The sequence below is a fragment of the Eurypyga helias genome, unplaced genomic scaffold, assembly GCF_000690775.1.
Source record: "Eurypyga helias isolate BGI_N326 unplaced genomic scaffold, ASM69077v1 scaffold43623, whole genome shotgun sequence".
In the NCBI taxonomy this organism is placed as follows: Eukaryota; Metazoa; Chordata; class Aves; order Eurypygiformes; family Eurypygidae; genus Eurypyga; species Eurypyga helias.
Window position 1 is genome coordinate 56,747 of NW_010243857.1, and position 15,900 is coordinate 72,646.

The window sequence follows — 15,900 nt, forward strand, 5'->3', positions numbered from 1 at the left end:
ACCCGTGATTCATTTCATGACATGGACCCCTTCCCTTTTGAGGAGATAGAAGCTGGACATGGCAGCAGGAGAGGTGGTAGCATAGAGTGAGACTGGAGTCCAGAAGCTGGATGCATCTTTCTGTCGTCTGTTATGTTTTCAGTATCTACCCAACATCCTCCCACTGTCCCAGAATGAAAGTTTTCAAAGTTATAATCCTTAGGAGCAGCAACAGTTTTGGCTCTCATTCAGAAAATCCTTACTGGTTAGGAAAGTTTTTCATTTACATGCTAATTATTTAAATACAAACATATGTGCAATCAAATCAAATGGATTTTTACTGAATGTGAATGGATTTGAACACATTTTTCCATATTTTAGGCCAATTGAGTCCAAAAAGCAATTACCCAGAAATGGTAGCCTAATATGAATATTCATTATGAGATGGGATTCCACTGAGATGTGCAGATATGTATAGAGATTATTCTAGAATTTAGATATTCACCACCACCACCATCTTTGATGTTACTCCACCTGGCCAAAGATTTTTTCAAAGATCACACCTCCATGACTCATATGACATGGAATTAAGGCCTGCTTTCACTTTCTGGGTATTAATAACCAAGAAAGTAAAATTTCTAGCTACTGTGACTGGAAAAAAAACTATAAACGAGCTTAGAGAAAAACAGAGAAAAATCACTGGGTATAAGAGAAGCTCATTGCTGTTCTGCTATGGTAGTTGTCTCTGACATGGTTTCTTCTTTATTCCCTCTTCCTCCGATGCTGTTGAGGTATTTTTAACAGTCACTGAGGGCCAAGCAGTTGCTTTTCTCAGGTGGGTTGTTGTACACAGTTGCGTTGCTCCAGCAGCAAAGCAGGCAACTGATCTGTTTCTCCGCTCTTGCTCCCTTCTTTGCACAGCATATGAATTACTTCATCTGTTGTATCAGACACTTTTGTCCAGCCATATACTCAGGTAAGGAGAAAGCATTTAGATTCCTCTGTGATCCTCTTCTGAACAAAGAGAGGTTGCCCTTTCAATGAAACCAGATAAGGGTGGCCCAAACAGCATTATTGCCTTTCTTCCCCAGCTAATGCTTCTGATCATCCAGCCTTTGCGAGCCTAAGTTAAAAGTCAGGTGTGAAGCAAATGCATCCCTGCTCGTCTCTCTGATCTTGGAGACCAGAGAGCTTGTTCTTTGCGTTATTCTCAGATACCCTCTCTGGCTCACTTCCCCAGCTATCATCTCTAGGCTTTGCCTCCTTCGCCTCCCTCACACTCTCTCCAACGGTGGGAAATTCCTTCCTCCTGTTATTTACAATTAAGCATAAATGGAAATGCGTAGCACATTGAGACAATTCTGTAACACAACAGGTACAAAGTATCTTTCTTCTTGACTTATTGGGCCTTTTATTTTAGCTGAGGTGAACAATAGTTTCTTAAGGTGTCAAAGCACACGATTCTTTCTCTTCCAGCCACTGACTCCCATAAATAAACTGGAGACCTGCAGTTTTAAGAGCAGCAGTTGAATGCCCTGGTTGTTTTTACTTTCTGTATTATGTGTACTTGGGAGAGGTTAACAGGTTTAGAAGTGGCTTTTAGAAACTCTTCTTGATAAAATAAGTATAACATTTTTGCATGGGTGGCAATTTGTTTTGAAGAATTAGAAGTTTATGGAAATTGTGTGTGTGTCTGGCATCGCAAAGAGATGATTTGCAGCAGTTAAATCATGTTTTTGCAACTAAAGCATTATACAGATGAGAGCCCTATCAACAATACTCATCCACTTGGTGCTTAGGAGATTCTTTATGCACTTCTAAATCAATTTCATGCATGACCTTTTTTCATCACCAGGGTCAAGGCCTAGATTCGCACTCCTCGTAAGGAACCCCATAAACTTTCACTTCCGGGCACGCCAGACAACTGAAGCTTAAATCAAAAGATTAATTTTAAACAATAGGTCCTGATTTGCTCACATGAAAATACCACTTCCAATGACTCCATCACTTTCAGTAGAAACAAGATATGAGAGCAAGCAAACTTATTGGGTCAGCACCAAGAAAGATAAATTTGTTATAGTTAAGCAATCTATTATAAACCCCACAGCAAACCTGTGATGTTATTGGCAGCTTTTTGTGATTTGTTTCTCTTTTGTTCAAAATGGAATGCAAGTACTGAGGTAGGCTATTTTTTCTTTGCCAGTGTACCAAGAGTTTGATCACCTTCTGGAGGAGCAGTCCCCCATTGAGTCGTACATCGAGTGGCTGGATTCCATGGTGGACAGATGTGTTGTAAAGGTTGGTAAGCAGGACTGGGGACCTGAGTCACCGATGTGCGTTCACTTCTGACACCAGCTATACTTCATATTAGGCTGTTCTATTAGAATTTCAACTCGTCATTCCAGTTGTTAGAGCTGAGAAGCTGGGGTGGGGAAAAAAAAATCTGTCTCTCTCTGCTGCAAAAGATCCATACAGAAAACCGACACTTCCCCAGATTTCTTGAAATATTTTGATAGTTTGGGGGAACTTTTGTTTAGATAGTGGAATGCAGTTTGAAATTCAGACCATAACTGTTAGTTTTCATGCAGAACTTGACATGAATTTTATTTGCTAATTGGATGAACCTGATTCTTTAACTCACAAATGCTTATAGTACATAGGTTTTTGAAGAGTTGATGCCTAAGATGTGCTTTCTGGAAAGTATTTTTGCTAGTAAAATGACTATATGAATTCAGAAACATAAAAATATGAAGGAACAAAAGATTTTATATTCAATAGTAAAATTTAATTGAAGTATTAATATCAATTTTCAGTGTAGACCAAGAAGGCTTAATTATAAATTGCTTCCTTCACTAGGAAGCAAGAATAAACATGTAAGTAGTTAGATTAAGATGAAGATCAGAGCAATTTTTTGGCAGTCCTTTCATCATGTATAAAGGAAATTCACTCTTGGTGCTGAATAATGCTTTATGATTTCGTCTTTCTGAAGGTTGTATCTAGTCACAAGGTGGCTTTCTGTGTATGTTTTTTTTCTTCTGTTTTGCCTTTTTAAAATATTTTAATGTGAAGACAATGGTAAGTAATTTTTCACTGTAAAAATGGAGACAGATATGTGCATCTTTCAGCTGTATTGGGTGGTAGAAATAAATGTTTCTCCATGTCAGATGCATCTGTTTTCTTGCAGGTAGCTGCCAAGAGACAAGGTTCTTTGAAGAAAGTAGCTCAGCAGTTCCTCCTGATGTGGTCCTGTTTTGGCACTCGGGTGATTCGGGACATGACATTGCACAGTGCACCCAGCTTTGGTACTTTCATTTTGTTGTAATAATTGCATGCCATAGTGAAAAAAAGATATTGTAATGTACAGTTTAAATGAAAACAAACAGTTTTCACGAGTCCAGGGCTCTTAAAAAAAGAGTTGGGGCTACTGACATTTGGAAATAATGCTCAGATGTCTGTCTTCAAGATGTAGCCAGGGGAGCTGAAAACGTTACCGCTTCCTTCTGTTTGCTGTTAGCTGGAGAGATCAGGCACAGGTCAGCTGGAGGAGTCGATTACAGGAGCATTCCCTAAAGCACTTCAGTGCAAAGTGAGCCCAGTTACCCAACCGCTCTGACCACGTGCTGTGCTGAGAGGGACGACTTTGCACTGAAGTGGATGAAAAGCTCTCCAGCGAACCACTTTGTCAGCTCTGCTTATAAAGGATGTAGCATTTTAAACTAGTCTTTGCAAAACGAGCATGTTTCTATACAGATGCTCTTCCGTTCTCTTAGAATTCAGGCAGGGTGGAAAAATAGGCTTTTACTTTTTAAATGAGAAAGCACGATGCTTTTCTACACAGTTTCCAAAGGGGCTTTTTCTTGAACCTGGGGATACAAACAGTACAGATTACAATCAGTTAAAAGCAGGAATTCAGCCATGAGTGTTGACATTTGCAGTCACTCGGGACCAGATTTTGCATGAGGGGTGTTTTTTATAAATGCACATTTGTCTGATAATGTAAATAGAAGATTCATAATGAATTTATGAACATCCTGCATTGAACAACTGACAGGTTTTCTGCCAGTTGAGCTGTGATGTCCTTTATGCTGTTAGAACCATCTAATAGCATAAATTCAGATACCATCAGAGATAGGCACAATATGTATTTATATTTTAATCTGAAACTACTTTCACTGGCTTCCCATTGTACAGATTTTTTCCAAACAGGTATTAGTGAGTCACCATCAGACAGCAGGATAGCGAGTATCCCCAAGATGATCACAATTTCCACCTGCTGGCTTGTGTTCTCAGCACCAATGTCCCGGTCACATCTATTTTCCACCTTCTTTAGGACTCATTTTCTCCTCGAGTCACTGTAGCTTTTCTTTTGTGGTGGGCATAAAAGTAGCTGATAGTGCTTAACAGTGTACTTTCCCCCAGTGTTCAAAAATCCCTTTTTGTGGGTCTTGAATAAATACTGAATTTTGTTTTCTAGCCCTTTTTGTTGCTGCAAACTTAATCTCAACCTGTGGAACTCACCCTTATCCAACAAATGAAAATACATCCTGCATTACTGCACTGTTGAGGCTACACTGTTACAGGTCATGAGATGCTGATATTAAACTGCCCCAAGGATACATTATTGCTACTGAATTGCACATACAACATTACTTTTATTCCTGTTTGGGTTACATTTGTAACCTAATTAAGCATTTTCTGTTTCAGAGCATTGATCACCAAACAACTTTAATCAAACGGGGATTCCCCACATAGTTATTAGACGACAGTGGGGGTCTGTACGGTGACCCGCAGCTGTGATTTCTGACTTATTCATTCAAACATGTATGAAGTTGCCATGAAGCGAGTAAATGAGAAGGTTGAGAATTATTTGTTGGGTTGAGTTTGGGACCCACTACAGTATAATGTATCAGGTTTACTTAAATAACTTACCTGTTGCCTCTGTTATAAATTTGGGTCTTGAATTTCTCATTTTGTGAGAACTCTAACTGCTCAGCTAAGTGTGTAGGGTTTTGGGGTTTTTGTTTGTCTTTTGAGTTCCTGAGATTATCTGTGTGTACAAATGCATGCTTCTCCATAAATGGACAGATACCTGTGAACATTAATTTGATATGTTTATATGTAACCACAGTCAGGGATAGAATGTTCTGGTCATAGTTGATGTGTCTTGCCAGAGCCAGAATTCTGGTTGGTGTGGGTTTTTTGTTTGGTTGGTTTTTGTTTTGTGTTTTTTTGTTTGGTTGGTTTTTTTAAGGCATTATGTTTGGTGTGAAGCTGAGACAGTTTGGGATTTTCATCACATTTGGAAATCTTTCTTTTTAAAAAAGTAAAATCAAAGGGAATTCTTTTCCATCTGCCACATTTTGGTGCTTAGACCACAGTTGCCTGCCTGAGCCGTCTTGAAGCAGTGTTAATCACTGCCAGAACGAGATCTCTAACCAAAGGGCTAGAAGATTTGGCCTCTGGGAGGGTTTTCTCACCTTTTCAGTTGGAATTATTCCACTTTGTACAAACCACATAAGCACTGCTGAGCTGCAGAGGTCTGCAGCCTGCCAGGTGGGTTCTCTCCCGGGAGGTGGTGTGACAAGCGTTCGTTTAGTCCCTATTCTAACCTTGCTTTATCCAGGGTGGAGTTTTCCCTGCTCAGGTGCAACTCCAGTGGAGGCCGGAGGAGATCTCAGCCTTCAGGTTTTCAAAGGGGAGAATGATACCAAAACCATATCTATCAGGCAGAAGCCTGGGCTATCCCTACCTTGTTTCCCCCAAAATGTCCCGAATGTTATTTAGCCATGGGCACAAATCTATAGTAGATTGTACTGATGACGGTAGTCTCTCACTGCAAGGCCATTTGACCCATTGCTGGTGAATCAGAGTTGAGCAAGTTCCAAAAGAATAACCCCTAGATGTAACCGGCTCAGAGCTAAATGGCAGCAACTCTTCTGTGCTTAAATTAACGCAGTTCCTTCCAGTTTTTCTGAATAATATGTGCATTTAGGCGAGCTCTATAGAGAAAAACAAAGACTAATCTATTATTCTATTTACATCTATATATCTTTGTTCTTAACTTAGATAAAAACTTTTGCATTTTTACTGAATTAGAAGCCATTTGGGTGGACTGATTTTTATTGATGTTTTCCACTTCAAGTAACATACAGACTCAGATGCTCACTGTGTAATTTTTTTAAAAAAGTAAAACAATGTGTTAAGTGATGGGATCTTTACTACATACAGGACAGTATATTTTTATCTTTGAACTATATGATACAGAAATCTGATGGGAGGAATTTGGAATACCTGGCACTGGACTGGCTAGCACAGAGATTTGATTCTGCAAAGCTTTTAAGCGTGGTGGCAATGGGCAGGTTGAAACAATCCCCAGCAGAAATAAAGCTCCTCTCTCTCTCACTCCCTCTCCCTTTTTCTCTCTGCCTGCCTCCCTCCCTCCCTCCTTCCTGTCTGTGCATATCAAAGGCACAGTTGGTGGCAGTGTTTGAGTAATGCATCCAGTGTATAAAGTAACCAATTAGCCATAGAAGCTCCATGATTTTCTCCAGATCTGGAAATCTCACTGTTGTTTTGCTACTTACACATAATTGCTGTATCTGTTAATAAGCTGCTGATACTTACTGTACATTAGCTGGGTAATCATTGCCATGATTTCTGTTAACTCCTGAACATTAGAGCCAAATGCTATTGATTATTGTAACTACAGTCTCATGGATGACTTCTTACCTCTTCCTAAAGAAGCGTATGCTTTGCCAGCCACAGTGGGATCCGTTTCACTACTTAAAGTTATACTTGAAAGAACCAAATAGGTTCATGTGAAAAACAGTAGCTTGCAAACACAGAATAAATTATTGTACCTCGTGCTCAGTAGCTATTCACTGAGTAGTTGAAATGCGTGCCCTGAGATTGGTTTCACTCTATAGCTTACATTTCATTTGACTCATTTAAAAATGTAAAAATATTGCATTCATTCAGTACCAGCAACTTGTTTGTCTAGTGTCTTTCACGCAAATTCTGGGCTCAAAAACTCTGTACAGAGTTTAAAAATACACAGTGGGAGAAATAATAGGAGAGGAAGAGAGAAATTCAAAAGAGTGACAAGGGCACCAGAGTGTTTTTAAATGCTGCATTCAGTATTGCCAAACCCAAGTCTTCAAAATAAAGCACTAGACCCCCCAAAACTAAAGGCTTTTCTTTAAAAATAGCAAATCTTTGGGTTTTGTTGTTTGCTTGCTAGCATTTTAGTGTTTAGGGTTTGTACTTCCAAATGTTTTCATGAAACTGGAAGCAACTTTTTTTTTTTTTTTTTTTTAATTAATGCTGAGCAAGAGCTGGTTTGGTGGGAAGCATGAAATACCCTGAGCTTTACACCACCACGTGAAGTTTGCCAGCATTTTGGCCTGTTTTTCTCACCTTAGAAGTACTTACCGGTAGTAACTACACTGAAGTCAACAGAAACTTCCCACCGAAAAACTGTAGTCAGAAGAGGAGCGAGCATTTTGCGGAGATTCTTGGTAATCTAGGTTTCCCCTGGGGAAACACTAGGTCAGTAACGAGGTGGTCAGCCAGGTCTGCTGTCTCTATTGTACTGCTAAATTGAATAGGATTTTATTTAATGAGATTCTGAGCCCCAAAGATTTCTAAAAACAAATCCTCTGCGGTAGTTAAGAGATCTCTGCTATTTACCCTTGCAAGGCTGGGGAAACCTGTCACCAAGTTGATTTGCATAGATGTGTGAAACGAATGAAAACCCAAACGCTTCAGGTTCATCAACAGCGGAAGATCTCCTGCCCGCTGCAATCACGCGCGTCCTTTCTCGGCGCTGCCTCGCCCAGGAGCACAAAGGCGCGTGTTCGCCTCCCGCTGCCGACAGAAGCCACGCAGGCTTGGAGTGAGAGAATGCAGCACAAAGACCATCCGGGTCACAAAGGAAAAGAATGTGCTCAGAGTCGCTCGGAAAGCTGAATTGTCAGCTAGGATTGTATAAGGATGTAGGGTCTTTCAAACCACTTCTGCTCTTCAACAGTATGTTTGAGTACAGTTGGAGCAGGGGTAGTTACGCTTTGTTTTGGCAAAAGCTAGTATCCCCAGCCAAACCCAACTTTCCTGTGAAGAAACCAATCATTATGAAATTGAATTGAATTTGAAACTTGTTGTGTCTTTTTCCCATGGAAGTATTTCTCCTCAAAATGTAGTAACGGAATTTCAAAAAGAACATATCTGGATGAGATGGGGTCTCTTTTTTGCGTGGCTGGCAGTAATTGATCTCTATTTCGCTTGCAGCTGGTGATCTTTCTCTGGATTAAGCCAGCTGCTGGACTGGCTATTATTTTAACCTGACTGCATTTGCTGGAGTTACTTAATGACTTATATGAACATGTATTAAATACTCCATGCAAGTCTAAATAAACATAGGAGATTAGGAAAAAAACCCCAACCACACTGTGTGATCAAATCCCATCTGGAGCTGTTACAGGTACTCTGTGTCATGGAGTCGATTGCATAAACTCACCAAACTCCATCCTGATACTTTTCTGTCTTCCCCTGCAGATGAATGTTATTCCTTTCAGGAGGTCACTACACAATATCTAACTCCGACAACTTGCTCCTCTAATTTTCCCCTGAAATGCATCTATGGTTTCTTCTTACACATCTATTTTTGTGGCTATGTGTGCTCTAGGGCAAACATTTCTTCACCATCCCTGACATGTATCCTTCCTTATAAATTATGGGAAGCAACTCACTTCCTTTCTGCAAAATGAAGCCAGCCGTGCATTTTTAGTCATTTGAAATCTATTATCCATGCCCTACATCCTCCTGGTAATCTTCTCCATACCAGTTTCAACTTGTACTCATTTTTCTTGAACACGGGCGACCAGAGTTATATGCAATAGTCTAAGTGAGGGTTCACCAGTGCCTTGTGCAATAGTATTAATACTTCTTTCTCTATATAGGAAGTGTATAATCAGAGGATAAGATAAATCTCTAAGGGCAGAACTTCTTACAGCGTGCTATTAAATTTCCCTTCCATTGCTCTAGTCCATGGCATCACCCAGTCCTTCCTCCTAACAACATTAGAAGTTCTCCATCTGCACTCAAATCTTACTTGAGGATTTGTGGCAGATAGCTATCCATACAACCTCTTTTTACTATTAATTTTCAAAGTGTGTTTGGTTTTTGGTTTTTTTTTTTTTTTTTACTCCATCTCACCTGTTTTCTTTTGTCCATACTCTTCCCTTTTTAGTCCTTAGCCCTTAAATCCTTTAGTCCTTTAGTCCTTAAGTTTTTCACATTCCTGTCATGGCAGCTAAGAGACAGTATCAGTGGCATCTTCAGAGGTAAGCACAGAAACAGGCCAAATGTTATGCTGCTGATATGATTCCAACTGATAATTAGGAAAATACAATGTAGTAGTAGAAGTATGACAGAGCAAAGCTTTGGCACAAATCTTTCCCTTTAAGACATCCATATTTGCTGCTAATGCCTGTACATTTGGCAGTTAATCGTGTCTCATCCAGTCCAGGCAATGCACTGGAGATATATCATCAGGAGATTTGGAAGATTGTTTCTCATATTGATAGCCTCTCATTTCTTTGTCCAGTGACACAGGTAGTTCAGAAAATTCATACCACAATGTGCTGCTAAGGCATCCAATCCAGGATTCTGCTTCTGACAGAAACTTCTGTCTGGTCCTTTAGAGAAAAGGAAACAGCTCCACTGTAGTGTAATTGTTTAAATTGTTCAGTGCTGATGTGGAAGAAGAAGTCTTCATAAAGTTTCTCAGCTAGGGAGCCTCTTTGCACCCTAAACCACAATAACTGGTTGCCTAAACCTGTGTGACTCCAGGAGTGAGCGGAGCTAGCTAGTCCCCAGTTTTGTTTTGCCAGCCCTTGCCTTGAGTAGGAGAGCTCCTTCAGTGACAGCAGTACATGGAGGCAGTCCTGCTCAGCACTGTTTGTGTTGAATACCGCAATCATTGCTTTAATGAGTGTATTGAGACAGTCAATGGCTTTTTTGTTTGTTCACTTTATTACCAGGGTCTTTTCACCTTATTCACTTGATGTTCGATGACTATGTATTGTACCTGCTAGAATCACTCCATTGCCAGGAGAGAGCTAATGAGCTAATGAGGGCAATGAAAGGGGAAGGAAGCACAGGTGAGTTTGTCCTTTTATTTATCTTTTGTTGTTTTGTTCCTCTGGATTCACTAGTTACTACATTAGGACATTTCTTTATCCTTGTCTAACCCAGGGAGGCTTATCTAGGAGCGAAGTGTTTCTCAGTTCCGTCATGATTTGAAATAAGTCATCTGTGAGGAGGTGGCCCTGGTTAATACAGTCTGACAGAGGCCTGCCTGGTTCATGATGTGACTCTGGGTGTCTGAACCCCATTCCGGAGCTCACACTCAGTGTTTCAGTGAGAGATCTTTGTACTGAGCCTTTCACCTCAGTTAGTCTAAGCCACCATTGTATTTCAGTGAACCCAGTTGATTGTCTCTCTCACCCTGGTTTAACACTAAATAAATTCACTGATATTAATGGCTTTTCCCAGTAAAATAAGAGGGAGAGACTGGAGAAGTGAGCAAAGACAAACTCTAAATCTATTGTTTCTGGTATGCTTACGTCCTAAGTGCCTGTAGAGACTTGATCCCGAGTCTTGCTCCACTCACTCTGCACTGACTCACCAGAACAGAAGTGAGCAGAGATTGCCTTTGGTCTCTGCTCAGGGCAGCCCCTTGCAATGATTGATCCTCAGTGATCTGTCTTCCCTCCATCTCCCGTTAACCCCCGCCACTTTGGGGAAGTTTCACTCCTCATTTTAGCTGTGGCTTAATTTCCCACCCTGTATATTCATGGGAAGAGAAGAATATTTCAGTGATTAGGGTAATATGTTCTACGTGTTGAAAGACCTGGATTTAATTCATTGCCCTGCCACAGCCTCTTGTGTTTTTTGACAAACAAGTTGCTTCTCCTTGCATACTGTCCAAACAGCTTTAGCAGCTACAGCTATCCAGAGCCATCCTCTTTAGGCAATGAAGAGAGGAGGTCATGACTAAAAGCCACTAGAATTCCCTGGAGATTCCCGCTTCTTTCCAATGTCTCTAGAAGGAATAGGAGTGCCTGGCTCAGACAGGACTCCTCAGTTTAGGTATCTAATAGTATATTACAGGAGTATAAACCTTAAGCTGTCTGGGCATGAGTTTCCGATCTATACAACAGGAAATGTAGCACTTTCCCTTAAGAGGTCTTTCGAAGGTATGCTGAAGCTTCCAATGCTGAATGTTATGGCAGTATTTCTTTCCAAGATTTGTGATTCCTGTGTTGCATTTCTTGAAATGCAGCAGTAATTGATTTTCTTATCATGCAGTAATTGATTTTCTTATTTAGTTTCTCAGTGTTCCTTGACCCTACCTTTAACTGTGTTTGATGATTTTTCTCTCATCCTGCAGCAGAAATACGAGAAGAAATTATTTTGAGTGAACCTGCCCCTCCAACTCCCTCCCCAGTGCCCTTCTCCCCAGCTAAATCTGCCACCTCGGTGGAAGTGCCCTCTGCCCCCTCGCCCGTCAGCAACCAGTCCCCAGAATACGGTGGCATAGCGGCTACAACAGGTGGGTAGGCATATGGCAGCTGCAGCTGCCCGAAGGTGGCTGTTGTACTTGGTCACCTGAAACAGCATGAAAACATGATGTGCTGGCTTTCAGGAGATGAGAAGCCTTCCCAAACGGAAATCTGTTTAAAGTGTCAGTTATGCCTTCTCACTGTACCCAAACGTGATGTGCAGTCTGACAGGAAAAAGATCTGATGTTTGGATGGTTTATATACTTCAAGGAAACATGCCAGATACTTTAAGGTTTAGTGAGGTGTTCAAAATCTTGAACCACGAGTGGTTCAGGAATTCCTAGTGGGTAAAATGGGAATTGGATATCATTCAATGTGTTTGAGACCCAACTATCGCTGATAACTTTCATCTTTCAATGTTGGAGACTAAGCATTATGTGTCTGAAGCCTATTTTCAGTTGCATACTCTAATGGCAGCTCATGAGGTGGTTGTATTGTGGTGGGTCCACAGATGAAAAAAAATCTGTGCTTAAAGGTATTCAACTTGTGGGCAGGATTGACAGAAAACAATAAGCATGAGACTGGCTTCTTGGTTGGTCTGTTCAAATGGGCAACCTTCCTCTGTCCTTCAGTGTAAAACTCACTCGTTACCTTCTGGATGTGGGCAGGAAAGTCTCCCTGTATGATCAAAAGGCAGTGTTTTCTTAACTCATGGAAAAAAAAGGCAGAAATGTCAATGACTTTCAGAAGGCGTTCCAGGCAGTGAAATTCCAGCTTTGCTGCTCCTCAGTGAAATGGGTCTATAATCAGAATGTGGAAACTATCACTTTTGTGACATACTAGAAAAGTTACAAAACCTTCATGAAAGAATGTCAGAAAGTGATGATTTACCACACTGGAGAATTTGGCCGAAGCTAAACAACTAATAAATCTTCCTGACAAATGTTTTTCATGTTTTCAAAGGCGCCACAGGGAAGCACAATGCATAGTTGTGGTGGAAGGAGATTTAAAAACATTTGTCCCTACATCAAAACTTCAGGTTTTCATACCGTTGGAATCAATACCATCTTTAGGAGGGAAATAAGATGGGATTAGCCACAGACAGTTAGACAAGAGGCACGTGATTCCCAGACGTGGCAGCTGAGCACACTGCTTTGGGTCAGGCAAAGCTGGAGGTGACGTATATGTTCGAGTCTTGCCAAGACCTTGATCTTGGGGGTAACTTGACCTTAGGCATTGGGGCCCAATGGGATTGTTGTGATGTTATAACCATAACCAGTATGAGGCAGAACTGTACCCAGAAGTAGAACTGAAAAGTAGGGAACTGTGCTCTGCAGTGGCATCGACAGGAATGGAGATTTGAGGGACTTGTGTTTAGGCTGCAGCGACTGTCGTAGCCATTCACCCCAAGCTCATTCTGTGTCTATGTAATAGCCTGTTTGTCAGCTGTCTGAGCTTCCACCTTCAGCCTGCTTGACTTGGGTGTTCTCAGGCGCAGATCTGGGAGGGCCTGGGAACTGCATGGATCACACATATTCCTCCCGAATGCAAGGGAATGGGCTCACACAAACATTACAAATGCAATTGCTTTTTGTTTTCATCTTGTTTATTATTTTATTATAGTCTGGTTTATTCCTCTCACTCTCTCTGTTTTTTCATGTCCTGGTAAGGCCAAGGTCTGCTACTTTGAAGTCTCAAGCCAGAAACTGGATTATTTGGGAACAATGGTTGAAGGACCTACTCCCACAGTACAGGCAGTAGAACCTGACGTAGTTGTTCCCATAGCAGAACTTCTTAAGCAAGAAAACAATTTTTGATATTTTAGCTCCCTGTTTTTCCCAGCTTTTCATTTTTCCGTGTTTTAAAAACTCTTGTTTGGTTGAATTGGATTTTATTCTTACAGTCTGGTACAGTCTCGCTTTTGCAAGTGTGAAAATAATTTTTGTCTAGCACAAGTCAAATTTGTCAATGCAAGTAGTGGTCTGATTAAGATTAAATATAAGTACGTGGTTATTTCCTGGTCTTGATTTGGGCAATTAGAAATACCTCCATTTCCCACGTCCATCACGTAGATGAATTGATCAACTTTTTAGTTTGCTAACCATTACGCCATGGAATGCGGGGTCATTCACATAAAGTAATGCAAAATAACAACCACGTTTCAGCTGCAGAAAATCGCTGTACTTTAAAATAGGAGTGCTGAGGATGTGTTACATATAATCAGACTATTCCACATACAGATTTGTGGCATTAATATATAGACTACTTTGGAACAGGAACCTCTCTTCTAGAGAGATATATTTTAAGTACTCTCTATTGATTTTCTTATGTGTCTTTTATGAGGTAAATGTAAAACTCTACAAATGCTTTGCCAGTCTTGAGAACGAGTTCCATTGGCTACCACCAGCTCTCAGTTCCCCAATTTAAGGGATCATTAACTTTCTTGCTTGTGGCATTAGCAATAAAGGTTAACTATTAAACTTACATTTCAACCTTTTTGCCTTCAGTCAGTGGTCAGCACAAAACCAGCAAATTAAACTGTTGAAAGTACATGATGCTGAGCAAAAGAAAGGTAAATCCTGTATGTAGCGTTCTGTGGTAGAACATCTGGCATGGCTAAGTTAACATTTTATTTAAAACTTTTTGTTAAGTTACTAGACATTTAAAAGGATAATTAGTCTCCATCCTTTCTAAATCACAAAGGCCAGATTAATGATTGCTCAAACTGCAACAATATTGTCATAAAAGTGATAGCTACATAGCTGACTATGCTGTTCTCTCTTAAAGCCCCTCTTAAAGCTGTGATTACTCATTTGCCAATGCACTGGGTTTTAGACAACGCAAAATGAACTCTCAATTGTAAGTGGTTCCTAATATGTTAGTAACCTAATCTATGCAGTTTACTGCTTAGTTTCAAAAAATGTTAGTGTGAAATAATTCTTCAGGTCAGCAATGGTCGTTTAAGGTCACTGTTCTTCCAAGTCCAGGCTAGGTATTAAAGTTCTGGGAGGCTGGCACAGGACATACATGCACAGAGCTACCTCCTCTCATATTTGTGTGTGTGACTACAACAAATTTCTGGTTTTGTTGTTTTCTGAAAGCTTCAGCTCCTGGACTCATATGAGTATATGAGAACATCAGCTCTTCTTCAACAATCAGAGCTGAATTCTCATAACTGCAGAGTGTAAAAGTCAGAGGTTCCAAATTCAAAACGCAATTCTCCCTTTCCAAATGTCAGGATTTGTGTTTTTTCTAAAGCTGATAGTTAACATCACCTCTGTTATGTGAAGGCAGAACAGGGGTCTGACTCCAGACTTCTGACTGTTTGAGGTTGATAGTACTGCTTACTGTCAGACATAATACACAGTGCTGTGAGTGTCCTGCTTGTACCTGAGTTGTCTTTTACTCCAGCATAAAGGAAATATAAAATGCAGCATCATGAAGCAACATCTGTTTCTTTCTGCACTGCTGTACGTGATGGCACCAATGACAACAGGGCTGTTGTTGGACTGACAGCAGTTCCATTTATATTTGGCTCCCTCATAGGTCAGATGGCCTCTTAGTTAGTACCCTCAAAATCAAATTTTTCATTAAAAGAGAAAAGAAAAAGGAGTAATACTGAATGAACTTCCCTACTTTAATCAAACCCTGCATGTTCAGAACACAAAGCAGAGCAAAATGTTGCTCAATCACTATTGTTTTTGCTTGTTTCAGAAAGCAGTTCAGTTGGGTTCAGTCATATCTAAAAGAGACTTCATCTCCTGGAGTTCAATTCCACAGCCAGTTGAGGAATTTAATCATATAGGGCTGGGACATAGGCAGGTGTTAAAAAACTAACTATGAAAAACTGGGTTTTTTCCTTTTCCACCCACCACAATGTTAGCAGTGTCCTGGCTGACCCGATATATACATACACATATCTGCAAAGCTTTTGTCTTCTTCTGTTCTTCCTCTCTGTGACTAGGTCACTGAAAATAATGGCATCCCTTCCACAAAGTCAAACAGAAGTGAGGCAGCTGTAGGTTCTCAATAACATCCTGGAAAAAAAAAAAATTGAACAGCTTTCTGTCTCCCTGTAATTCCAGAGTAAACCCAACATACACTTGTTTCTAAACCATAACCTCCAAAAGAAAGTATTTCCTAGAGCAGCTGGGTGAGGTACTATCCTGTAGTACTGGGGACAATTCTTGCTTAGGAAAATTAAAGATATTCACAACTCTTCCAGTGCAAGACCTACCCTCTATATTTGTTTCTGTGCTGTCTGGACGGGCACAAAGCATGTTTCACTCTAAACGTTTATTTTAAAATTGAACTGAGGTAGCTGCCAGTTAGACTTGAATGCCAGGAGTAGCCAAGT

At 40.5% G+C, this 15,900-nt stretch overlaps 1 protein-coding gene across 1 annotated transcript in view; it reads left to right on the forward strand.

Moving 5' to 3' along the window:
• Positions 1-15,900, forward strand: part of RFX4 (regulatory factor X, 4 (influences HLA class II expression)) — a gene marked incomplete at its 5' end in the record, with an annotated part of 74,005 nt that overhangs the window by 40,866 nt on the left and 17,239 nt on the right. Inside the window, 4 exons of the mRNA XM_010149564.1 lie at positions 2,183-2,277; positions 3,164-3,281; positions 10,020-10,139; positions 11,432-11,593. Of these exons, the coding sequence (XP_010147866.1) occupies positions 2,183-2,277; positions 3,164-3,281; positions 10,020-10,139; positions 11,432-11,593 (495 nt within the window). The remainder of the gene's footprint in view (positions 1-2,182; positions 2,278-3,163; positions 3,282-10,019; positions 10,140-11,431; positions 11,594-15,900) is intronic.